The sequence below is a fragment of the Anas acuta genome, chromosome 8, assembly GCF_963932015.1.
Source record: "Anas acuta chromosome 8, bAnaAcu1.1, whole genome shotgun sequence".
In the NCBI taxonomy this organism is placed as follows: Eukaryota; Metazoa; Chordata; class Aves; order Anseriformes; family Anatidae; genus Anas; species Anas acuta.
In genome coordinates this window covers 3,117,682-3,144,250 of record NC_088986.1, presented here as the reverse complement: position 1 = coordinate 3,144,250, position 26,569 = coordinate 3,117,682, and the positions used below count along the sequence as shown (strand labels likewise).

General features: G+C 41.4%; 1 protein-coding gene across 9 annotated transcripts in view; it reads left to right on the top strand.

Annotated features, from left to right (window-relative positions):
• Positions 1–26,569, top strand: part of PATJ (PATJ crumbs cell polarity complex component) — a 145,984-nt gene that overhangs the window by 22,411 nt on the left and 97,004 nt on the right. For all 9 annotated transcript variants that reach the window (XM_068690720.1, XM_068690726.1, XM_068690728.1 and 6 more), the window contains 5 exons: positions 4,393–4,469; positions 7,251–7,307; positions 8,732–8,866; positions 11,349–11,513; positions 13,217–13,345. In XM_068690720.1, the coding sequence (XP_068546821.1) occupies positions 4,393–4,469; positions 7,251–7,307; positions 8,732–8,866; positions 11,349–11,513; positions 13,217–13,345 (563 nt within the window). The remainder of the gene's footprint in view (positions 1–4,392; positions 4,470–7,250; positions 7,308–8,731; positions 8,867–11,348; positions 11,514–13,216; positions 13,346–26,569) is intronic.

Below are 26,569 nucleotides of genomic sequence, written 5' to 3'. Positions count from 1 at the left end.
ACTTTTCTGTCCAAGCCTTATAACCAGACATCCTTTGTTGTGACTTCTGCATGTTCCCAGAAATGGGAAGCCAAAACAGAGGTGACTGAGTAGCTAAGATTTAAGGTTATCAAAGCATTGTTTTAGCAGTTGGAGTGGAAAAGCATATATTGATTTGTATTTACACTGGAGGAAAAAGTTAAGGACTTAGAAGTAGGATGTATTTAGGGGCAGAAGAGCCAGGAGGACTTGGGCTCGCTATGCCAGAGACTAGAAGAGGAACACACACTGTCCTGTGTCATTAACCCAGTCCTTTTTTTTCTCCAAATACAGTGGAATTTTCTGTGCATAAAGTCTTTTCTTTTTCTACTGGAGTGAGCGGTATCTCTGCACTCAGTTCCTGATGGCTTGTGGTTGGGTTATCTTGTGTCACAGGCAGCAGATGTCTGCCCTGATGCAAAGAGAACTTTTGGAGGAATTTGTTACCTAATACCTCACTCTGTGCAAATACAGTCTATCAGTGCCAGGATCAGTTTATGTGGGGAACTGAAATTGCTTTTACCTGGCTTAGAGCTAACAAACTCTCTTAGTCTCAAGGTACGTTATCTAGATATGCCTTAGTGGTCTCTGTGCTCCAAACAGTCAGCTTGGATCTAACTGAATTTTTGAGCCATTTCCACAATCTACCCAGACTTTTTTTGATACAGATCCATTGCCTCTCCATAAATTCTCCAAACCCCATAATTTCTAAAGGAATTTGTAACCAAGTTATATGTGTATGCGTGGCGCCCCCTCATTTCTCACCTTGTGCCAACCTCATAATCCCTTTTCTTGGAGCACTCTGGAGTATGGTGCAGATGCACCCGGCTCGGGCAAATACTTTGCTGCCTGGAATTCCTAGCTCCTGGCTGGGCCTGTGCTGATTGCTTGCAGAGGCAGCGTGGTGTATGTGCACTGCATTACCCAGTGCATCACGTAGCAAGGATACTACAGATTTCTCTGTTCTCCTGTGTGTCCGAGCTCCCCTTACCCTGGGTAATACAGCTTAAGGTGTTCATACGTGGAGTGTGTTTTGGGACACCAACATTTAAATGCTGCAGATATTGTTTGTTTGCAGCTGGATATTGCCCTTGATACCATCTGGTAGTGCTGGTCCTCCTTGGACCTACAGGATATGAAATGGGCATGGTTTTCAAACCGAGTAAGGAATCAGTGGCCTTCAATGAAACAATAAGCAAGTATCATTGTTTGATTAAACTGATTTTTCATAGGGGAAAAAGCCCTTAAAGTTACAAAGCACTGCAAAAGCTTTTTGCAGCTATAAAATAGGTGTGTGTATATATCTTTGTTAAAAGGTTGAAATACTTAGTTGCAAATTTTATTCATACTGAAATACGATGTATAAGATTTCACCTCCGAGTAGAATTTAGTGGCCAAGTTTAAATTCCAAAGATAGGTGCTTATTTTGGACATGGTGATGGACACTTCATTATAATGGTGCTAAAGTAAATACTGCTAATTTAAGGCTCTGACTAAACTCTGGAAATGCTTTTAAAAAGTTTAATGCAAAAGGTATGTTTTATAAAAATATGTATTACTTCCTTTTAAGCCCAGTTGTGTGAAATTCTTATTAAATTGTGTTTCCTGGAGAGGTATTAAATACTAATTCTGGCCAGGCAAACCCATGATTAAACAGTGCTGTTACAAAGGCAACATGGTTTAGGATGCAATGTGCATGAGGCCTGAAACTTTCTGCTAGCAGACTACAGGCAATTAACTTAACAGCTGCATCTGCAAGACTGCAGACTGGGCAGAACTGCTTCCCTTTGCCTTGCAGCAGTACTCAAAAACCCGAAGATATGATGATGCTAGCCAGGAGCTTAAAGACGTCTGGAGAAAAACATCCAGCAGCAGGGAAGATAAAGGTGATGCATTACTGAAGGGTGGTAGAGCACAGGACGCACCCTTGTGAGTTCGTGAAATCTGGAAGAGATTGTAAGAAGAAAATACTCCAGTTTTGAAGATGCCAGCAATTTTGACCAGGAAAGATGATTTTTACAATACGCTTACGTTTTATTCTTGACACTATCTAACAAGAAGGGAAAAACTGTATGGAAGTGCAGGCAGAGGGAGAGGACTGTAGTTATATGTTGAAGTTGTTGCAAATGAAAGCTGTCTCTGGGAAGCGTTTTAATTTCTGAAGCCTTATACATTCCAGAAGAGGTACATATCTCAGGTCATGAGAAATCCAGCTGGATGAGAGACTAAAAAAGCAACTTCCTACGAACTGCCATGTGGAAAAAGCTGTTTGGGGGGAAAAAGGAGCATTTGAAGTGACTTGGGTGATACCATTGAAATTAAATATATCTAATCCAAGGCCCTTCATCCAACCTTCCACGGTTCTGAGGAAGTTACAAGCAAAGACTTCAGAGAGTGTTAGAAAGGAAGAAAGGGGGCAACTTCAAATGGGGACGTGCATCAACAGCTGCTCTGAACAACCCGTGGATTCTGGTATCATGTTCAAGAAGTGACAGAGAAATTTGTATTCAGCCAATTGAGCACAGCTTTCAGTTGTTGAACTGAACTGTGAGCCTGACCCTAAGGTTCATTACTCCTGGTGAACTTGAAAATCCACATCTGACTACACAGGGGACTGCAGGTGCTTAGGTGCTGTGTGTCCATGTGATAGCTTTGCAAGAGCAGCAAAAGAAATCAATGAATTTTTGTCCCTATGCATTTTTGCAAATAGAAGGAGTAGAAAGATGTGCTGGTGCTGGTGCTCTGTCTTTGCTACAGTTAGGAAGTGAAGATAGTGATCAGCCTGTGCTTGATAACAACTCACAAAGATGACTTCCCTTTAGAAACTTCAATTAAATTCAAATGGAGGAAAAAGCCTCAAGTCACAGCCCAGAATTTCAGGACAGCTTGGCTTTTCCTTTTTAAAGAAGATAATTTTTTTTCAAAGAGAACTGTGGTCTGTATTTAAAAGCCCAAGTTTTTATAATTGGTGGGGTTTGGTTTTGATGACAGCAAATAGTTATTTGAATTGCTGGAGAAACCTTGGATATCTGAATCTCCTTGAGCCTTATGTTTAAAGGTGCCCTGGATATTTCCAAGAGAAATCTGACTTGTTGGGCTCTTTGCAAAGTAGTTTCTCGGTGCAGATCAGACAGAATTTGCCTATCTGGCATGACAGAAAGTGATGGAAGAGATATAATTATGTTGTATAAGTTAACTTAAATCCTTATTTTTAATGAGTGGAAAACTTCAAAGTTATAAAATGATGTAATGAGGATCCTATTGCAAAGCTCACGTGTTTTATCTTTGCAATCTGTGAAGGTGTTGAAAGCAACGGCAGTTAGGCATGCCGTTTGTCTTGGCTTTTCCTCGTAGGTAGGCTCTGAGCTTCTTGATGTCTTCAAAATCCCCCCCGAGGTATTTTGCTTGCTAGTTTGTGCGCAAAATGTGAGGTGGTGATTCACATCCGAAATTTCGGAGTGACACCGGCAGTACGAAGTGGTCTGTGCCTCGTCTAGACATCTGACAAACTATTGCAGCCATTCGGGGGGGAAGGAAAAAAAAAAGTCAGTTTTCAGTAATTCAGACCCCAGTTGCTGCTGCTGTGGCTGCTAGATGGAATTTGTTTTAAAGTTTGATTCTTACCAGTTAAACATTGCTTCAGCGTGGAACTTTATATGTGTGCTGAGCTTCTGGCTGAGGTCAAACGCAGGGCAGCCAGTCATTTTCTGCTGTCTAGCTCTGTCAAATTGTCTTACATGAATGCAATACTGCCTTGGTTGCATAAGTAAGAAAGCTGAAAAGATATAAATGTCAAGATAGCCAAGTTCCCACGGAAGACTGGTTTGGAACTGGAGCTTATATTAAAGCTCATGTTACTTACTGGCCTAATTAAACTAGACATACCTGCCAAATGCAGAAATAAAGTGTACGACTGCATTGTGCTTACGCAGCTCCTTGATACCAGCAATATCTTGTCAGGTGTTTCGCTTCTTAAGGGGCTTCGTTTTGGTGGGAGATAATGCTCCCTTGGAGTGGCAAGCGGTTTTATAGCAACAAATTATGCAGTTGTGTGAAATTTATTTTGCAGCCTGAAAGAATGATTTATTTACAGTACTATATGGTACAGAACTCACATCTCATCAACGCAAGCATCACCTCTTCTGCCACTCAGTTGAATAAATCACACTTTAGCACTAGCTGACATTTTGCATTGTTTTCCTAAGAGCGTCGTTTTTGATTTGCACTGATAGACTCAGCTTAATGCAATTTCCTTTTTGTGATTATTCCCTGTAATCTTTTATTTACACTGAATTTTTATTGAAGTATTTAGAAGCAAATGTACTTCTGAATGTAAAATGTGCTTGTAAATTTAATACTTGCTTTCATATTTAGGAAGAGTCCCATTTCCTCCAGCATATGAGCTGAAATCCAAGTGGGAAAACCTGCTGGGACCTGAATATGAAGTTATGGTATGTTATCTTTCAATGAACTACACTCATGTATGTGTTGTTTTTTGTGTTTTTTCTTTTTTATTTTTTTTTAATTACACATCTGTGAGCTTATCATTACAGGCTGTTTATAGAACAGCTCAGTGTTTGGAACAGATCAGTAACATCAAATTTTGCTTCCATTAACATCAAGGCTGAAATACAGAAATTGTATAATTAATATATTTTAAAAATCTGCTTATATGGATACTATTGTTATACAGAAACTAGACAGAAACAGGGGTATAAAAAAATCAGCTGTCCTTCTAAATCTACGTCACAGCAGCCACTTAAATCACAAAAATAACACATCTTTTCATTTATGATCTGTTTGTTTTATTGTGCACTGGGAAAAAACGGCTCAGAGTAGAGCTCCCATGTTTCATGAAGAATCTTACAATTTTATTAGAAGAATGAAAGAATGATTTTCAAACATACTGGGAAAATAGCAAGTAATTCAAGGTAGTGTAACTTTATGATGCCAGTGCCTATTAGATATTTCTTCACCTCGTATTAAATGATTGCTAAGCAAAAGATTATTTTGATGAACTGTCATGAGGAGTTGACTGAAATTGTAATTCAGTACTGCTTTTCAGGGCTGCATTAGCCAGGGAATGCAGATAAAAGTCTCCAGCCAATGCTCTTTCTGAAGCCTTAAGGAATTCTCAATGCCACCACCAAAATGCCCTGTTTGTCTTTGCATTGCTTGTCCAATTGATTTAGGGACACTTATATTTACTACTTGGAGTAGCCATCATTCCAATTGCTTGCTGGAAGATTTAAAGTAGCTTTAAGAATTGTCTTGAGAAACTTGCTTCTCTTCTTTCCATTAGCGCTCCTTTAAGATCTGAGGTTCGTATAAGATTATGTACATGATGTAATAAATCTGTTTGGCTGCCCACTTCAGTTGCTTGATATTCCCATCCTTGCATTTCAGGAGTCTGATATTTCTTCCCTTAGCACTATCGCGCTTCCCGCAGAGGACGAAAACCTGCTTAGTGTGTGAAACTGCCTGATCCTAATTCTTCTTGAGCTGCTGCCAGTGGGATGGCAGGAGTGAGAATCATAGCATCGTTTCTGTTGGAAAAGACCCTGTAGCTCAAGTCCAGCTATCACCCAAACACCGCCAAGTCCGTGGTGACACCGTGGCCCTGAGGGCCACCTCCATGCCCCTCTTAAATCCCTCCAGGGTCTGTGGCTCTACCGCTTCCCTGGGCAGCCAGTTCCAGCCCCTAAACCACCCTGTCTGTGAAGAAATGCTTGCTAATATCCACTCTGGACCTCCCCTGGCACGAATTGAGGCCGCTTAGTGTTAATAGTTGTTAAAATGTTAATAGTTGGGCCTGTTAAATAATAGAAGGAAACTGTTATGGCAGCCTGGTTGGAAAGTCGGTTTTGGGTTCTTCCGGGTTTTGTTATCTGAGCCTCCCTCAGGTCGTGCTTGGCTGTGTTTGTAGCAGCGTTTAGCTTGAGTTCAGCCTGCTCAGCCCCTGTTCACACTGCTTCGCCCCTACACTCAGCTCCCTGAACCTCCCCTGAAGGTGACCGCAAGTTGGAGTCCTTCCCCCCACTATTCCCGAGCTGTTTGACGAGAGGATTTAGTGTCACTCGCGGCCTCTGTGTTTCCGATCCTCTGTGGCACCAACTCAGGGAACGAAACTGAGATCCTGCTGAAGTGGAAGGAGACCCTAGGAGCCCGTGGGGGGATTTATGGCCGTGTGGTATCTGTTGCCAAGTACCTAACCATGAAGAGCCAAGCAGAGGAGTTATCAGCCATAGATTCATTTAGTTACAACTGAACAGACACCAAATGGATTCTGTCTTTTGGGAAAAACACCCTCGGTACTGGAAAACAGGATGCTGGGAGACTTATATTAAGTTAAGCTGAAAGAAAAAGCAGAGATGTAACATTGCTTTGTAGATACTTTGTTAAACTAGAAACTTCAAAAGGAGCCTGAAGGAAAACAGTTACCTGATTTTTGCAAGGCTATTTATGTTTCCAGTTCTAACAACTGTAGCAATCCTTCCAGACATGCTCAATTTCAGTATCCCCAGCTCCAACCTTGGGCCATGGATCACTATAGATTTCATCTCACTACAATTAACATTTGAATAAATAACCCTCTAAGGTTACAGATAAATTCTGTTAAGGAAGAACATTGCAAGAAAATTGGTGGTAAACGTTATGGTTATTTTATTCAAATAAATAAAGTAAAGGTATGCTGAAGGGATTTCTTGTCCGAGTTCTAAATGATCCATTTTCCATTCAAATTTGGTAATTAAAATAATGTATTTCAAGCCATGTTAGAAACATGCTGCAAGAGATTGTGGTTTAGTCTAGATGGTAGATGGCTGTTCTGTAGCCTGAAGTAATAACAATTTAAGCTATCGTACTTTTCAAATTCTGATTGGCGAGTTGCTGTGCGTATCTGAGTCAAACATAATGGCATTTTGTGCTTATACAGGATTACTGGACTTGACTAAAATCATCGTTCAGACTTCAAGAATAGGATAATGTTAGGGTCTGCTAATAGTGCATAATCACGACATTCCTAAATGTAAATGTTGTGCATCTAAAACACTTTTCTGACACTCGTTTGAAATTATTTTGCATCAATATGACTTTGTTTAAATATAGCTTTTTTTTTTTTTTTTTTTTTTTTTTTTTTTTTTGTGGTTGTTGTTTTTTGGTCCAGAATTGACAATTCTGGTAATGTCCTTATTGTCCTGCTGTTGAAAAATGTTATGCTGTACAATTTTTAGGTTGTGAATGTGGATATGCCCATTACAGATGACTCAGAGCTCCAGAAGTACTCAAAGGTATGACTTGCATGATTTGCTTCATGGCAGAATAATTCCAGGAGGGCATGATTCAAAATTCAAGATTTGTGTACTTCAGAAATTTTGAGAGGTTCCAGCTTTCTGTCAGTCTTGCTTTTCCAAAAGAGGCTGTCCACGTCCTGCTTATTTTCTGGACTGGTCCAAAACTTTTTCGTAGTATGGGCAAATGCACCTTAAAAAAAGAAAAATGCACCTTAAAACAAACAAACAAACAAAAACAAGAAAAGAAAAAAAAAGAAAAAAAAAGATGAAGCTTAAGGAAAGGCATAAAAAGGATGTACACATGTAAGACTCAAATTGTCAGGTACTTAATTGTATTAAAATTCAGTTCTGGAATAATTGTTGAAAGTCACTACAGGATGGAGCAGAGGTTGAAACTCTGCTAACAGTGTTGTGGTCCTGCTGAGGGATTTGCCATAATGATCCTGTCTTGTGGTGGGGCATCCTTTAGTTGGAATGGTCAGAGCTGAAATTAATTTCTGTCTCCTGAAACTTTTGATAAATGTTCCTGATACGTATGTTAATGTTGTGCAAAACAAATTTTTGTAAGTGATCCATTTGTATGCTCGTGGGGATGTCTTAGTGAGGAAAGGCCACAAGCACATAATCAAGCAATGGCTGTGAGGAAATGCTAAGGATCAATGGCTTACTCCTTTGACTTGAATATTCAAAATAAACTGGGGAAACCAAAGGAGAGTGAGTGTTTCAACTTCGGTAATAAAAAGTCAGAAAATTGCCAACCTGGAGAATCAGAAACTGCTGATTATCTTTACCTCCTCTCCCCAGATTGCCATGATTCCTGCTGTCTTTTCTGGATAAGATATCACTTTTATGCTAGTCTTCCTAATACAAAGACACTCATGATTGGAAGCTTCCTCGAGGGGGGGAAACAACTTGAGAAAAGGCTAACACAAAGTGATTGATTTTTACATAACAGAAATAAGGATGCCAGTACTGTTAGATGTTTGCAGGGGGCTCTTCATGGATACTTTTTCTACCTCCAAAGTAGTGTAGATCCTCAAGGAACAAGACAGCTGGTCCTGTTGTTATTGACCTAGTATAAAGTGGTGATGATGGAATTTCTGTCAGCTTTGTTGAAACTCACCTTTTGGGTAGGATAGACTTTAGGTGGTACTCGTCTTCCCTACATTTTTTTCAGTATGCTAACATTATTTAAGAGTACAGTGCAAATTGCCTTTTCCCCCAAAGGACTGACAGGTTGTTTTGACTTGTGCAAATGGTTTACAAAGAGAAATGATAGACCCTTGTGCTATAACACAGATGAGGTCAATTGAAGATTTAATCATCCCACTGGGTGTTTTGTTTCATTTGGCGAGCTGTTGAATCTCAAATGTGTTTACATTATGGTAGATACAGATGCATATTGCCTCATTTTTTGACAGCTATTACCCATCCACACTTTGAGATTAGGAGTTGAGCTTGACACGTTTGATGGGCATCATTACATCTCATCAATTGCTTCAGATGGCCCTGCTGCAACACTTGGTCTTCTGCAACTGGAGGATGAACTTCTAGAGGTAAAAACAAAACAAAAAAAAGCACTAATATATTCTTTAATCCTTCTTTAAAAGACTCGTATTAATTTTCAGTTTGTCTGCAGCATGTGCAGTAATTAAATTAAAGAGCTGATTGTGGAAGCAGCTAGAGCAGTGCTTTGGAAGTCTGACAGTTGTTTTCTTCAGTATTTCATTCCTCCTTTATGGACAGAACGGTGGCTTCCTGTGACCTCTTAGTGACTTCATGCTTTTTTCTGAAGTGTTTAATATGATTATCAGGAATCATAAGGGTAGAGAGAATGTATTGAATGTACTTGTATCTGTGATCCTTCAGCCTTTTGAGCAATTTAGCATTAGCTTTTGCACTCTGCATGGTGGGTAATCTTTCTTAATATTTGTCACTTCTAAAAAATTTACAGCAGTCTCAGAAAGAATGATTCCTGTTAAGCATTATAACTTAGTGGTTGAGTGTTGAAAGACAGTCGTGTTCGAGGTAGTATATCGGTTTGTTTAAATATGTATAAAGAGGTATTGGGACACCTTTGAAGTTACCAGAATCAGGCTGGACCCATCAGCTCAGGAAAAATAGGCAATTAATAGTATTAAAAATATGTTATCTGTTTTGTGTGTATATGTATAGCTGTCAACATCTCAGCCTGCAGATAGTAATTAACATTTCCTGTTGAACACTGTCTCTTAGTGGAATGTTTTGAATTTGAGTTTTTTTAGTGGATGCAAAGAACATTTAATTGACATCAGTGGGAACAGAATTAGGCCTTCTGAAAGATTAATTTGGTAGCTGCACCGCTCTATTGCCTTTACTTGTTGTTCACCATTTAACATCAAAAATTTATACTGATATAAGACCTAAAACATTTTTTTCAGTTATCACTTAATGGAGGAAATCTTGATTCCTGAAGGAAGGGATTAATGGAATGCTGAAAGTGTTGTTTAAATTTCTTGGCCACTAAACAAAAAATTGTATACTAAAAGCAATATGCTAAAGAGTGCTATAGAGTAATTTAGGGAACATTAATTGTATATATTTTAAACAATTCTACTTATTACTGTGTGTTTACAATTAAGTTCACAGATACGTTCAGACCTAGTGAGCATACTTTTTTTTTTCTACTCTGTAGCTGGAAAAAAAATAACCAACAAAATAAAAATGTGCTCCAGGGCTAAAGCTATGTATGCCAGGTTTAGCCCAGAGTGTGTTTTTGCAGCCAAGTTATAAATCCCTTTAAGTACGGGTTTGCAATGGAAAAAGTGACAGCCACATTCCCCAAACAAGCAGCTCTACCTGGGCCTGATACAGTTGGGATTAAAATGTGATCAGTACAGGAATTTTCTTTAATATGCAGAGGGTTGAATGCTGATTATTTTTAATGATGTGTTTGAATTATGATAGAAAGCACGGTATTTTCTTTTTTTTTTCTCTAGTTTAAGCTAATTTCATTGTGTTCTTTTTTAGGAGTAAATTGCTTCCTTGTGTCCTAGTTTTGTTAGTTGAAATTTCACTGACTCCTATTTGATAGTGCAAGTAACTACAGGGCTGTGGTAACTGAATGGGGTATTTGGCACCTTGTGTGTTTAGAGGCTTATTTCTGGCAGCTTGAAAAGGAGAAATGGGAGTCCCCAAGTCTGCTTGGGAGTGCACAGTAGCTCTTCTCCATCAATCACAATATGCTGAGAAATGCTGGTAACTTTCCACCACACTGCCACTCTCAATGCATTAAAAAATCCTTACGCGTAGATACTTCTGTTTAAATAATTAACTAATGGATTAGCCTGATAGCTCAGCAGTTGCTGCAATTCTTACAGGAAAAAAATGTGGCAGTTCATCTTACCATGTTGGAGACGAGCTACACCACTTTGAATTTTCTCCGTAGCTGGCTTTTAGGAGGAGAGAAACTCCACGTTTCTCAGCAGTATAAGCTACGTTTACACTGTAAAAAGTAGGAAGAAAAGATGGGGAAAAAAAAGAAAATGATATCTAAAGTGAGATTGCAGTGTGGTCTTGCACAAAACTGAGCCCATCTAAAGCATAGGGAGCTCTGTGGTTTATTGGAAATTTGAAAAATAGTATTTTTCTTTTTAAAGTCCAACAAATGAGCCTAATGCTAAAAAGACACAAAAAAAAAAAAAAAAAAAAAAACGAAAAAAAAAAACGTCATAGAAGCAGGTGAATATGAAATAACAACGCCAGGAAAGCTTTGGAGTAGAAAAAATGGTGAGCAGAAGAGTTGTAGGGAGCTGAAGAGAGCAGAGACGTGGTGTAGCAGAAGTCACAAGATCTTGCAGATGAAGTTCAACATTTATAATAATGCATGTGTACTTAAGAAGCATGTGTTAATAAAACTATGCAAGCTTTGCTGAAATCCCTTGGTAAAAGTAGATTTTCATATGCAGTTGGGAAAGACAAATAGACAAAAATAATAAAAGAATCTGGTTGACATCCTTTTAAATAACTTAGTGTGGATGTGTTTTGCCTCCTGTGCAGGTAAATGGAGTTCAGCTGTATGGAAAGTCACGCCGTGAGGCAATCACTTTTCTGAAAGAAGTGCCACCTCCTTTTACGATGGTTTGCTGTCGGCGGCTTTTTGATGATGGCAGTGAGTCTCTTTTGGATGAACCCATTGTGGAAGTTTCACCTCCAGAACAAAAGGTAGACTTCTCACGTCATTCAGTTAGGTATAAGGACAACAACTTTTGCCTTGGGAAAGTGCATGTTTCTGAGAGACAGAGTTTTCTTTTGTTGTTTGATCCAGACTTTTCAGCAGTCTTAACATTTCTTAAAATATATCTGTAGTTATACAAGTCATTTTTGTATTCAGTTGTCATGTACAGCTTCCTTTGGGCTTCTAAGTGACTTTGGGCTTGTAAGTGGCTGCTGGTGTATCGTTGAAAGATGGTTCATGTTTGCAGCAGTGTTACTTTTACTGCAGTTTATACAGGTTGGTCATGAGAAACTTCGTTGTACTATAAATACAAGGTAGGTAAATCACCAAGCTAGCATGCTGACTGTGTACATCCCATTCATCATTCTTACACCTAATAGGTGAGTGGGAGCTTTGAATTATACTAAATCACATCCTTGCTGCCATTAGCTGATTACTTCCATGTTCTGAGTAGTTTTTTTTATAGAACTGGAAAAATATTAAGTTTAATGTTTCTTTCCATTGCAGAAGCTTTAAAGTCTCAAACTAGAGCTTGATGCTTGTAACGGTTGTTCCTATTTATAAAATGTATTTACACCTTGATTTCTCATCTTCTCTGATGTAATCTCCTGTAAGCTAGGATTTCTGGGAGGAGAGTTAAACATGAAATATGGACATCTCATGGAAGAGTAGGGTGCACAGTACCTTGTTGTAAAAGGCCCTTTGTGTTGCAGATACAACTTGATCCAGTGTGGGTTTTTGATCCTGCATTTTAGAGAACATTTTCTACATGCAGACTGTCAGTTGCATATCTTTGCCATAAATCAATACAGGATGAACAGAGGTCACGTTTTCCATAGAGTAGTTTCACAATATTTCTGCTTTCTTTTGACAAAATAACAAGATGGAGCATGTGTGTGAGGGGAAAATCCTTCCTTTTGCATCATAGTAGTGCTCTGTGTGCTAGACATATCTGTCCAAAGAAATGAAATTAAATGTGTAAAGTTATAGTTGTAACATTTTTTCTTGTGACATCATACATTGATAGTTTGTAAAGATTGTATTGGTAAACTATCATGTAGGTTAGAACATGCATTTTAAGTTAGACAAAAAAAGATGCCTTTTTGGAAGATGTGTTTATGAAGCTGTTCTGAACAGTTAAATTGCGTAACTATACCTCTTTCACAATTTTTTGATGAGGTGTAAAAGAAATAAACTGTTTTGTTTGGGGGGGGGGAAGATAGCGCGTACAGTTACAATTTTAGAGATTGTTGTCTACATATTTAATGCCACAAGTGTCTGAACATCTCTCTAATATCTGGTCTTTCCATAAGCTGACTGTGACTGGTTAAGTCTTTTATGCTAAGACATTTATTTTTCCTTTATGCATCTAATGGGACAGCTGAGGTTCATCAACATGTAACAGGTTAGTAATGTTGCTACGACTAATTTGTCTAATACGTGGGTATTTATATGCCAGGTTGGGCTGCAGTGCTCAGAACACATAGGCATAGGAGCAAGGGAGTATACAAGGCAGCAAGTTGGAGAAGGTACCGCTATCTAAAACTGGATTTGGTGTTCAAAGAAGTTGTTATTCAGTAAAAGGTCATATTTTAGGGCATATATTCCCCATTAATAATAACCAAACTTTTAATAGTGCTTGTAAAGAACTCCAAAGCATAGTATTTGAACTAGAGTTTTTATTTTTCAGGTGAAACCTGAGGAAGACATTAATCCTGAAGAAGAAGAAGGGGAATTAGCATTATGGTCTCCTGATGTGAAGGTTATTGAACTAGAGAAAGACAAAAATGGCTTAGGATTCAGCATTTTAGACTATCAGGTATACTTTTTGTATCACTAAATATTAAAAATTCCTTTGATCCTTTGTTTTATATGGTGCCTTAAAGTGTTTTGTGATGTTGATTATTGGGTCAAGTCATCACCTTGGAGCTTTGGCCTCAAAACTCCGTAGGGAAAAGTAATTTATTTCTAGGCCAACTCTATAAAGAATAGTGTGCAGCTTATTCAAAACTAGTCTGATTATTGACTGCGATAAAGTGCAAAATTTCTAATCAAATTCTGCCTCATAACTCTGAGTTTAATGGCTAAATGTTGGGGGAGTTGATTTTCCTTGTTTGTTTTATTTTGTTTTAACTTAGAATGACTTCTCGGGTATGAGAGTGCAAGAAAACTTTCTTAGGTATTGCAATATCACTTTTTATGTACCATATTTAATTATTTTTTTTTCTTTCTGCCCTCGCTGCCCCAGATCACTTTTATTTATAAATGCAATGCTAGTCTGCATTCTATGGTCCCGCTCAAGTCGTGGAAAGATTCACCATTTCAGGCATTGAATCAAGCCATAAAAGCAAAGCTATCTGATTTCAAAGGAGAGTTTATGAAGTTAAAGTTTTACCATGACTGCCCTTCACAGTCAAAAGGGAATGTCAGGGCTCACAGGTGAATTTGTGTCACAAACTTTGTCACAAACTTAAGTTTCTGTAAAATATAAATTTGCTTTAATAAATTGCTTTAATGTATTAGTATAATAGTGATCGAAGAACCTAATTAACAAAATTTTCAGTTATGCCTCCCTGCTTAAACTATTAAACTAGCATGCTGGAGATGAAGGTAGAATTTTCAGTATTAAAAAAAAAAAAAAAAAAAAAAAAAAAAAAAAACACCTTTCTGTAGCCATTTATAGCTTAAAAGTGATTTGTCCAAGAAGAAACACTTTTGTGCAGTTTATATGCTTAATTGTTAAATTCTTTAGAAATCAACGGAAAAGTGTTTAATTGGAGGAAAATTCTTCCATAGTTAATCCTTCTTTCCAAAATATTGGCTTCAATTGAATGTATAGAAACTCAAAATCTGAAATCAGAATGAAATGTTAATTTTTGTAGTCAACAGGGTATATTTTTTAACGTCTAACCATCATACTTGTAAGGAAATAAAACAGTTGGATCACTCTTCATAATAATATACACATCACATCTGAGTGCTGCCTTAACATTGTAGTTCAATAAAATGTATTCAACTGTTCTGCATAAATGTCAAGTGATATAAAATTCAATCATACTTTTGATACAATAGGACATGAATTGGGGGTGAATTAAAGTAAAAAATATCTGAAGTATTATGCAAAACCATTAATTCTATATTTTACCAGTGTGATTTAAGATTACTGAAAATAGATCCTGTTAGTCATTTTCACTGACACATGTTGTGTTACAGTGCCAGCTTTACTGCAGAGTTGCTAGGAGTCTTTACAGAGCAGTAATACACAGATTTGCTTTTAAGTTCTCATATAATCAGAATTAATGAAGGCTTTAATAACAGGCTTTTTATTTACTTATTCACAGATGCAAATACATGAGCAATGTTGTGATACTTTCTGCTAAATTTAAATATATTCTAATCAATTCTAAATGAGTGGTAAACCACTTAATCTCAGATCTTTATAATTTCAAGACAAGATATTTGTGCATAAAGTATGCTCTTTTGTTTGGGATTTGCCTCTTAGATCTTCTACACTTTTTATCATCTGCAGATTAATTTTTATATAGATATCTGTGGTTGTGTGTGCATTCATGTAAATATATCCATCATATTCTTGAGTGCAGTGCAAAGAAAACAAGTAATTGTCGGTGCTAGATTAGAGGGGAGGAAAAATTTGTGTGGTTACTGGGAGACTGTTCAGAATTGCTAAAGCAAGTTTGCTGAAAAGCACAAAATTACAGTGAAGTTTATAATTGTGGTTTAAAGGATCTGGATATCCAACTCTGGTTTTGACTCTTTTTTTTAATTACCCTTTTAAAAAATAATGAAAGCTTTGAGCCACGTACTCTTTGTTTTGTGAAAAGAGATTCAAGGCTTCTAGTGGCAAGTACACTGTTTGCACTTATATCCACTGTTCATCTAAAAAAAAAATCATAGGATTACTCGATGAGCAAATCCGAGATGAATATGCACATGGCTTAGCTTCATGCATCTTAAAGAGGTGCATCAGTGACAAACCAACCCTTCTAGACTCCCATTAGTGTTGGTGGAGGCAGGGTTGGGAGGGAATGACTTTTTGAGAGGTGAGTCTGAGAAGGGCTGTTCTTGGTGCTGAGGTTTACACTCAAAGTGATTCCCTCTGTTTGTTATAGAAGCTTAAGGAAACTTTGGTATTAGGTACCCAGCTCGGAGGGGATGTGAATATTCTGGATTTTAAGATCAAAGTATTTCTGTAGCTGCTGGTTGAAATGGAACTTCAGAAATAGCAGGACTTCAGAAAGATAGGTAGGAATGTTTAACGTAGCATTAGAGGAGAAAAACTGTGGTGCACTATTATTCTAATCTTACTTCTCATCCTCATCAAGATGTGATGATGCCATCTCTGGAATGCTGTTGCACTACTGGTGTATACCAGCCCATTTCAGTCGCTGCTTGTGGGGGACTGGTGACTGTTATCTGCAGTATTTAAGAACCCCTGAAGCCTGCTGCTCCTCCAGACATGCTTGTGCTGGGGTCTGCTCTGCCAATGAGCAAAGCCAGATGTGCTGCAGAAGTGGAAGAATGCTAATTAGACACTGGGCTGCTCAGGGTGCCCTGCAAGTATTTTACTACTGCGTTCTCCGAAGCATTTTGAAGCACACGGCTTTTCACCTTTCCATCTTAATTTTGATTATAGGACACGGCGTGGCGCTGAATGTTCTCCTAGTATATCATTAATGCCTTTTGTCATCTGTTTTCTCAAAACGGACAGCATGCTTGGGGTAAGGGATATCGTGCTTCAGTTGTCTGAAACACTGCAGTCCCCGTGTCATGCTCTGAACAAACAGTATTAATGAAAACTCTTAGCGGGGTAGAAGAGGCATCGGAGTACTTAGAAAACTGAGTGCTGAGATCGAGAAATTATTACTCTGGTATATGAATTTTTAATGGGCTGTCTTTCTAATAATGTTTCATCTATCAAACAAATGATAAGCATATCCCAAGTGGCTTACAGGATATTCCCAGAAATGCACAAGCATAATTCCAATGCCTATATATTTTAATGAACTAATTACAAATTAATTATACCAATTATGCTAAATCAATGGTATTGCTGCTTTGTCCTGTGTTTTCTTTTGTCCGTGTTGAGGGATTTAGGCGCTCAAAACAGAGCCTTCTCTGTTATTTATTTATTAATTAAGGCTGTCTTCGGAGGGCTGTTCAGGTGTTCCTAAAACTTTGGGATGCCATTAGAGACCTAGAGTAGACATAGCCTTTTTGTCATGACAGGGCTGTATTTGTGGTGTTCAGCTTCACAGGATCACTGTGTATAAAAAGATCTCTCTACCTTTTTGCTGAATGTCTGAATTTCTAAATACTTAGCAGGAAATGTTAAAATCTTTGAAACTGGCTCCTTGCTAGCGAGGCTAATACTTGCTGAGGGGGGAGGTAGATGGGAAGGGCTGATCTCAGGCTGTGTTTCTTGAAATGATTGCTTTCAATGGATTTTTTTTTTTCCCTTCCCACCGTGATGGCTTATTTAAATAACGAGAGTCGAAGAGGCATTAGAAAGAAACCTTCTGTGTATTTTCCCATTGTCACCGCTGTGTTGGGATCTTGTCAAAGCTCTCAGGCAAGGCAGTGCTTTGCCTTGATAAAGCCTGGCTGCCGGGCCCGCTGAGGGAGGCTCGGCCTGCAGCCCGCTTTCGGTGGCGATAAGGCCTCGCATCGTGCCACCAGGGACCGAGCAGCAGCCTCCTGGTACGGCTCCACCTCGAGCAGTGACCTTCCCCCCCCCCGGCCATTAAAAAGGTGTGCTGCTCGGTCCTCGGGCCAACTTCTCTCTGAAGCAATATACTCTACCTCCCGTAATTTCCTTGTAATTTCACTTGGAGGAGTTGCTCTCTTTTTCACCTCTTAACTAACTTTTATGTGGTGTTGCTGGCACAGTTAGCGGCAAGCGGGTTTTGATGGTGAGTGAGGGACCCGGCGCGCAGCTTGGAGAGCGTTTTGGGATCATCTGTGATGCAAAGAGCTACGCCAGCGGGTTTGAAAGCTTCCAGCTTGTTGGTAACTTTGTCTAGCCTGGAGCTAAACCTCCGAGCCTGCAAGTCAGGAGCTGAGCTGTTGTTATTGAGACCGGCCCCTTTTCGTAGAAAGAAATGAAGATGGAAGAGGGCACGGTGCGTCAGCAGGTTAAATGCAGGAGAAATGCCGAATAAAAACGGCTGCGGTCCCAGGGGGGGAGAGGGAGAGGGAAGGAAAATCACACAAGATGAAGACTTTAAGAGAGAAAAGCGATCCCATTAGTGTAAAGGGTACTTTGTGTAGCCCTGAAACAGTGTTTAGCAAAGAACTGGTGCACGCAGGCAAACAAATTCTGTCAGTGCTGTTTTACAGAAATATCGGAAAAACCACAGGTAGCTGAGTCGCAGATTTCTTGAGGCAGTATTGACCAGAAGGCAACTTGAAGGGCCTGATGAGCTTTTATCAAATTAAACAAAAAGCTGAATGGACTTTATTTGGAGCTTAATTTACTGTGCTTTGAAGTCGGAGTATTTTAAAGCAGCTGTTTTAAGTGTGTGAAACGAGAGAGGACGAGGCTTGGAGTGGAGGGGGCTGACATTTGACGTGGTTTGTAGGATCGCCTGGGAGATGCTGTGCTTGGAGGGCAAGTCCCCGAGCACCCGGCTGCCCCAGAGACCTGGGGGTCAGGAGCTCACGGGGCCAAGGTGGGTGTAAATACCTGCACATCCCTGCAGGTGGTACCAGGCACGTCCACACCAGCACATCGTGCTACCCAGACCCGAGGCAGCATGAAGCGTGCCTGCCTTCACCTCCCGGGTCAGTGCTTAGCGGGTTTTTCCTGTGATCTGGCTACAGGGACTCCACAGCTGCCTTATTCCTGGGGTTGTCTTCATTATCGTTATTTCTTTTTCTCGCTGTCGAGCTGAAGTCTTTCTCGCTGCACATTCAGCAGGTTCTGTTCTGCCCTTTTCCCAGGGAGCATGGGAAACGAGCGCTTTCTTTTTTACAACAAAATCGCTGCGCGGTCATTCACAACAGGAAGTGAAGCAATTTAAGTGTCTCCAAATATCTTTTTTTTTTTGCTTCTTATACCCCAAACAAACAGACTCCAGATGTAGAGTTACAGCAAAGCAAACTGTCTTATTTGTGGAAGGTGGTATCCGGCTAGATTTTTTTTCCTATTTTGGGCTGTCCAACAGCGAGATGCGGGCTGGAATGTTTGGACAAGTCGCTGCCTAAACATTTGCCCTCTTGTGATAATTTGAGCTTTGTCTGTCTTGCGATAAGTTTGTCACGAACAAAGCAGCATATTCATGTCCTTGTTAAGCACATTTTCACCTGATCATGTGATGGAAACCTGTGGCTCACTTGCAAAAGCGGCACAGCTGTATTAAAAAGCAGTTTTACAATGGCTATCAGCTTGGTACTGGGGAAACTGATAAAGGCAGCTTTTCTCCCATCTCTACAACCCATCCACATTCATTAACATCAAAGTTCTGTAAGCCTCAGTACCAACTGTGTTGGTACTCATCTCACGGAGGATTTGCTTCTCTCCCCCTATGGGAAAGTTCTGCATCCTTTAAATCATATTAAGCTGCTTCATTTGTAAAATGATTCTTAATAGTGTGCCATGTATTGAATTCAATGTAGCTTTTTGAAAAATTCTCTTGGAGTTCGGCTTAAATACTACTTTTCAGGACTGAAGAGCTGGTGAATGCAGCCGAGCACATTCCTGGTGAAGTTTCTAGGATGTTCATGATTAGTGGTTTCCAAACCTCAGGACAGCAGCACTAAAGGCGTTGGGAGAGCAGAAACCACGTTAATAAGAAATCAAAGAGCCTGTGTATCTCAGCATGAGGTACAGACATGCACAGGAATACAGTGCTTAGGTAGAGAAGCCGAGGAACTGGGATGCAGGAAGGCACTTTAGGGCTTGGGCATGCCCTGAAGTTGGGCTGGAGGGAATCATCAGTCCGATTTGGGGCGAGAAGGTAGGAAGGGATCTCGTGCACGGAGTGGCGTGGTGTGTCCTGGGGATGATGCTCCTGCACACAGAGCCTGTCTGTTGTGAGCTGCAACAGCCACTGCTGGGAACAATACCTGCGTGTGCAGAGAAAGCAGAGTGTTGCTTAGAACATCTGGTTTTCTTTGGTTTGTCACATATCCTTGAAGTAAATACTGAGCAGTATTATTATTAACCTTTAGAAATGTTTTCCCTGTTCCCCCGAATTCTACCAATCTGGTTGTTCTTTTTCATTTCCTGCTAGAAAGAATAGCGTTTAATAAAAACAAAAAACCCCAAACCAAAGAAATTCATTGTTATTCCACAGATGTCTTCTGCCTGCAAGAGAAGCAGAGTATTTAAAGGGCCAAAACTGTAGTTAGGGTTTCTATTAAACACTTAGGAAATCTCACCAAGGGTAAGATAATGTAGATGAGACTAGAGGAAATTATGTGATGGAGGGCTGCTTAACTAAAAGCTGTGCTAGCCTTTCGGTGAGCACGTGGAGATGGTGGAGCAGCGGGCACATAAAAGCTCAACCCAGCCAGCCCCGAGTCTTGCTGTGAGCTGATGAGATCGAGGCGTGTGTTGGTGCTGCTGGATAAGTGTGAAGAACTCTGAACGCTCCTGGAAGCTGTGAGGCATTCAGTTTTCCTAATGCCTCACCCTTCTAGGAGGTGCTGTTCCCCAAATCCAAATAGTACGGTTGCACTTGGAGTTTTTGTCTCCATTCTCCCTTGGTTTTCTCAGTAGCCTCAAAATTCCCTGCAGCCTTTTTCTCACCCGTCTGTCTTCTCCACCATCCGTGCTGTTGCCAAGTCACTATTTGCAACCACTTGTTGGAGGAAAAAATCAAACAAACAAAAGACTGAAAACAAAACCTACCACCACCAGCCAGTCCTGTCTCCCTACTTGTCTTTTGAAGCTCTTCCTTTAGCAATTTTTCCATAATTCATGTTTTTTGCTCTCTAGGATGCAAGGTCTCCATATGGAGAACTCTACTGGGTTTGACAACGCATGCTGCGCTACCACGGGCTGTTAACAGGGCTGAGGTCAGGGTGCCTACCTGTGGAACTGCCTGCTTGGCTATCCAGGTGGATTTTTGGACTATCCGGGCGGATTTTTAGTTCAGGGACTGTTTGAATCCAAAAGCTGGTCAAGCTCAGAGTGTGCATTAAGCCCGTTGGCTGCAGGTTATGCAGGTTATGACTCTTTCCCTTGGCACGGTGGTATTTTTCTCTATTCCCACACATCTCTCTCCCTTTTATCTCATCACACAGTGGCTTTCTTCCATTTCCTTATGAGTTCAGGTTTTTTTTTCCCCTTATCTCAATGGCTTTTCCCTGTAGTCAGCATTCAGTGTGTTGTTTTTTTTCTGGAGATGGAAGTCTGAAAGTCTGAGGTATTAGGAGACTAATGAATGTAATCCCTGTGACTTTAGCTGTGTTGAGAGCAAATATGAAAGGTGGATGAAACCTCGGGTTGATTGAAAAGTTTGATAAATTAAAAGATAGCGACGGGCACGTGAGCCCACCGCACAGTGCCGCTTTCAAAACTGCCGTAGTCGGTGCCTATCTTTCATCTTTTTTATTTGAGAAGAACAGCAGTGAGCAAGCTCTCATTCTTCTGGCCATTCCCTGGGGACACTCGTCCTGGCTGCCTGCAGCACAGCCTGGGTGCGCCGCCGAGGAGCTCCGGCTGTGCCGTGCCCGCTGGCCCCAATGGATGGATGGACAGATGGATGGACAGAGCGGTCACTGGCCACAGGGTTTGTTCTTGCTGCAGGGCACCTGGATGACTTCAGGTCACTGGTGGTGAAAGCTCACTGTGAGAAACCCCTGAAGCCACCTCCTCCTATTTTCCCGTTCTCTCTTCTCCTTTGGGTGTGGCTCTGATTCGCTTTTTGTTTTTTCCCCGTCTGTGGATTCCTGCTTCTTTGCTGACACTTCCCACAACGGAGGTTTTGATTAATGCTGGCTGTCCCCTAGAGCTTCTGCAATGCTTTGCCTTATTCCCTCTCTGCAGATCGATAAACACTTACGTTTTATTTCCAGTGCTTTGCCTTACAACACAACAAAGTTCAGCCTTCTGCAGTCCTGCTCGCTTCAGTCTCATGTGAGTGGAAGCAGGAGAAACAAGTCTTAAACACTTGGTGTTTCAGCGTGCTTGCCCATGGTATCTTGAATTCCCTGGTGGTTGGCTGCGGTGTGAAGCACGGTGGGTGTAACAAAAACTCGCTGGGCACTTACTCAGGGATGGTTTGGGGTTTTTTAGGCTTTGAGTACCTTTGGCAGTTCTGAAGACCAACTCCTGTAAATCTGCAGAAGTGAATGAGCAGAAGGTTTGAACTGTGGGTCTCAAGCCTAAATTGAGGCCATGTTAAGGAGGGGATTGGGGCTCACTCAGACCTGGTTCCACCTCTTCTCTGTTCCAGTATGGAAGTATTTAAGGGCTTGGAGAAAGGTGCAGGTTGGTTCTGGACTCCTGCACCCAGCTGGCTGCCGGTACGTTTGTGGAGGGGGTCCTGCAGTGCAGCGAGTGGCACTTGGCAAAATGAGGGCCGGGATGACTACTGGGAATAGTTCCATTACCCTGAGCGTACAGGTAAATGGTTTCATGCACTTCCTTCTACCTGACAGTAAGATGAACATCGCAGGCGCTCGTCTGGCCCTCGTAGCTGTTGCTGTCTGTGCACTCCTCGCGCAGCTTGCTGCAGTGCTGTGCGCGGAGTCTTCCAGTCTGCTCTCGTACTCGAGTGCAGACTGGAGAGTTTTAAATATGTATATGTATGTTAGACCTGGAAGTGGTCCCATGCAAAATGTAATGAAGCTGGGTTGCTCTGACCTCTGAGCTCTAACATGTGTTTGTTTTGGCTCTCTCGCCGAAACCTGCAGTATACAAATTGGCACTTGTAAAATTGTTCAGATAAATCAAAATTGGTACAGGGAAAAAAAGTTTCAAACTGTTTCTTTTGGGATTCTTTGCCATGCTATTTTTGATGTGTGTTTTCAGAGGAGTGTTTGTGTGGCAGCAGGCAGTTTGTTGCTTGAAGAAAGCTAAAATATTCTAGGAAGTCAGGCGAGCTGAATTTAGATCTTGCACGGTGCCAAAACTAATATAGCCTGCGAGTGAGTGAGAGTGACTTTGTGCAGTAAATGTCAGTCACCCGCGGCTTTGTCTTACATTTTCATATGAGCCTTTAAAGAAGAAAAACACAAACAAAACCCCAGAAAATGTGGTAGCTGCTTACATCCAGCCGAGTCGCGGCACCGCCAGCCCCCGGCGCCCTGCTCCTGGCTGGGTGCTCGGGGTGGGCGCCCTCGGCCTGCAGTGCCCTCTGGGGGCTGCTGCAGAAACCTCTGCTGTCAGAGATTGAAATCATCTTAATTTTCCGATGTGACAGAGGTAATCCATGCTGGTTGTATTTCCAGACTTGTGTCCTACGGACAGCTCACGGAGCATGGATGCTGGGTGCTGGCGGCGAGCGTCACCGGTGGGACCCGGACTTGGAGCCGCAGCGGGGTTACGCACCAGCAGCAGTGCACGTAGGACTCTGTTAACTCCGTGCCCCTGGGACTCCTAACGTTTTAGCACATCTCAGGTTTTTAAGAGACTTCGTACTGCTCCAAACACGGGGATCCCAGAGGCAGCAACTGCAGTGGCCCCTGCCTGACTCTTTGCGCTGCTAAATGAAGCCAGAACAAATGAGGCTCTGAAAAGGAGGAGAAAAATTTGACACCTGGCCTCCAGGAAACATTGGTGGATTTTGATGAGGAGCGGTAGGGGGGAAGGGAAAAAAACTCTGGTTGAGTGCAGTTAAATATACGGTGTGCTAAGTGTGAATAAATTGTGACTATTTCGAACAAGTTCATATACTCCGTGGCTGGCTCGAGCACAAAGGGAAAGACAACAGCCACAACGTGCTGCCTTCTCCAAGGGTAACCTGGAGGCCGGCATCCCGGGCTGCTGCTGCTGCACAGCAGTGGTCAGCTTTCATTATTCATACAAGTCGCAGGTTTTTTTATGTGTAATCCTTTTTTTTTTTTTTTTTCTTTTGAATTTGTATCAGTGCCTTGTGAGTGAGGAGTTTTTCGGACAGCCTTACTTTCCAGTGCGATTCCTTCTCCTTGTTGTTCACGGAGGGTTCCTTTGTGCAGTACGCTGAGGTTACAAGTTCTTTGATAAAGGTACCAGCCCCATTTCAGGCCGATTTTAAGAGGACACACTTAACACTCCCTCCTTGCTGTAACACAGGCTTTTGTGGGAAGATAACAACTGCTTCAGCTATCCACCTGGAGTCCCCGCTGTATCCCAGCAGAGTGCCCTTACTGCAACATCTCGGCGCTGGGCTTGGGGACGGGGTTTCTTCCCAGCCTGGAAACTGCATCCAAGTAAATGGACTCTTTGCTGTAAAGCAGACTGAAACGCAGACCTCAACTGCTAGTGACTAAAAATCACGATTATCTGGCTTAACAGAAGGCAAGTGAAATGAATTAGGAGCCTCAGGGTAGGCGCGTGCAGTCCCAGTCAGCATCATTCAGTGACCTCGAATGGCTCTGGCGGGTCTCTTACTGTGGAGGTGGCCCCAAAGCCCGTCAGGGCACTCCGGGGGGAAGTTGTCTCTTGCACTTTGTACAGAAAGCGAGAATCTGGTTTTCAGCTGGCTGCTAGCACTGCTTGTCCAGTTGTACTCACTGTTTACAAGATGTGAATGCGAATTTAACGGCTGCTGTCTTGTTTTAGCAGGTGGTGTTCCTTAGGGTGCGTTCGAGTTTGAACTGTAAGGCAAGGTTCCCAAAAACCATTGCTGCTTTTGTTTTGGTAAGAAAAGCACGGTGCGACCCACAGTGGCAGTCACCCTCTCGTTAAGTTACAGAGATACGTGTCGGTGATTACACCTTGAAATTCGGTAGGTCTCTGTCTTCACATGGGGCTTTTGTTGCATCCCTCCCGGCGGTCACGTTTTGATTCATGGAGCTGGTAACGAACATGTGGGGCTGTTCCAGCACTGCCCGCATTACAGGCTTAACCCCGTCACCGTGCAGCCTGTATTGCTCTTCTCTTCCTGTACAATAGCTCCCTCTGCTTGAAACCAGCAGTGAAATTATAACCTTTGTTTTGTATTTGCCTGATCAATGGGTTTTGATACAGTTCCCTTTCTTGAGCAGATTTCTTTTGCTGCTTTTTTTTTGAAGCAGTTCTGACACCTGACTTAGGCTCTGCATGAGATGTTGCACGGTGGTGCTGCTCACCCTGCTGCTCTCAGCCCTTTACTGTGCAGCTGCGTGTGCTTGCAGGAACTCTTACTTCTCCTTGTTAGCATCAGGACTACAGCTGGTTACTTTTACAGCTAGACTAAATCTTACCAACACAAGCTGATTTATTGATGCCAAAATATTTTGATTTCGGTGAAAACTTGCATTGAAACAGGACTGTTTGTCATCAGAAAAGGGGTGGCTCACCCCTTAGGAGAAGCTAATGGTGGGATTCCCGTGTCCTACTTCAGCGGTTCTATCTGGAACCAAAAGGAGAGAAGCTTTGGATCAGGTAGAGCAGGGATTTGAGCCTGGTTCTCTACGTTCTCAGCCAGTGCCATAATTACCGGGCCAGCCATTCGCTTGCAAACCTTTGTCAGCTTATCTGCATCAGTAAGGATGAGTGCTGGTTTTGTTTTGTTCAGGTTTTTTTAATCAATATAGCCAAGGCAGCGAAAGTCATAGGAGGAAAGCTGTTGTGTCAGCAAAGGTGCAGCTTTGCTGAGAGAGCGTTCACCCATTTAGGGAGCCAGCATAAACCTTGCTTGCCATGGCAAGATGAGCCAATGATAAGGAAACTTGCTGGTTTGGCTCTATCAGCAAAGCCTTCCTAGTGCAAGCGGTGCCCTCCTCGCTTCAAAACGGCTGTCCTAACGTGATCCTGGTTTTGCAAAGAAGTCCAAAAGGTTATTTACGCATTGGAGCAAAAACAAAAATGGAAAACCTCTCAAGAGTCTGTGTCAAATGGAGCATTTCTTCTGTGCTCAGCCGTCTTCAGAGTGGTTGGGCACATGGGTTTCTTGGTAAGGCCAGGCAAAGCTGCCTCTGGACACAAAGGGCAGCAGTAACTTTACATTTTCAAAATTCAGATCTTTTAAAGCAAACTTTCGTATTGTTTTTACTTCTTGGAATCCTTTTGTACATTTCCGGACTTTGTGCATTTGTTGGGGTTTACTTTTTGCCTTCTGGTAATTCCTGAAGTGTACACAATGTGAATAGCTTGGCGTTTGAAACACATGAAATCCTTTCCACCCTGCGTTGTACAGGGTACAACCTGTGGGACAGCCGAGCAAACTGGCACTTGTTCAGCGGGCAGAACAGCAGAGGGAAGTTCCTAGGCTTGGTTTGCGGGGTATGATGCTGGTAAGGAAGCCTCTTCCCTACGATGCTGACACCCAGTGTTTGTGAAGTTTATAAAATGATGGGGTTAAGCAGTAGAACAGCAGAGAAGTATTACTAGCACGTATTACTTGAATTCAGCCTCAGCGTGGCTCTTCCTGCTGAACTCTAACTTCATTCCTCTGATTTCAGCCACTTTGCAGATATTATGTTCATTGCCTCATATGTTTGTACATACCTTAAAAAAAAAAAGTTCTCTTGGAAAGCGGTGTATGGTTGTATAAAAATAAGGAGTGAAAAAAAGCATTCCTGTTTTCAAATTAACACTGAGGTGTGAATTCATGGTGGTCTTTCTGATTGGGATTCTGCAGTGTTTGGTCCCTCCCATGCCCTGAATACTATGCAGGTCCTGAGGGAATAATAGTACGTGGTTATATTTTTGAAGACACAGTGCGTACAAGGAACGTTTCTGAACTTTGTGAGCACTCAGGGGGAGGAGAAAGAGGATTTCTAATCTTAAAAAAAAAAAAAAAAAAAAAAAAGACTTCTGAGTGTCTTTCTGCCATATTGTAATAATTTTTGATTGTTTCATTGGATGGAGGATGAATTTTTAAACAGCTGGATGTGTGATAGAAATGACATAATTATGATAGAATTAACAATGCAAAGGTGAATACTGGAA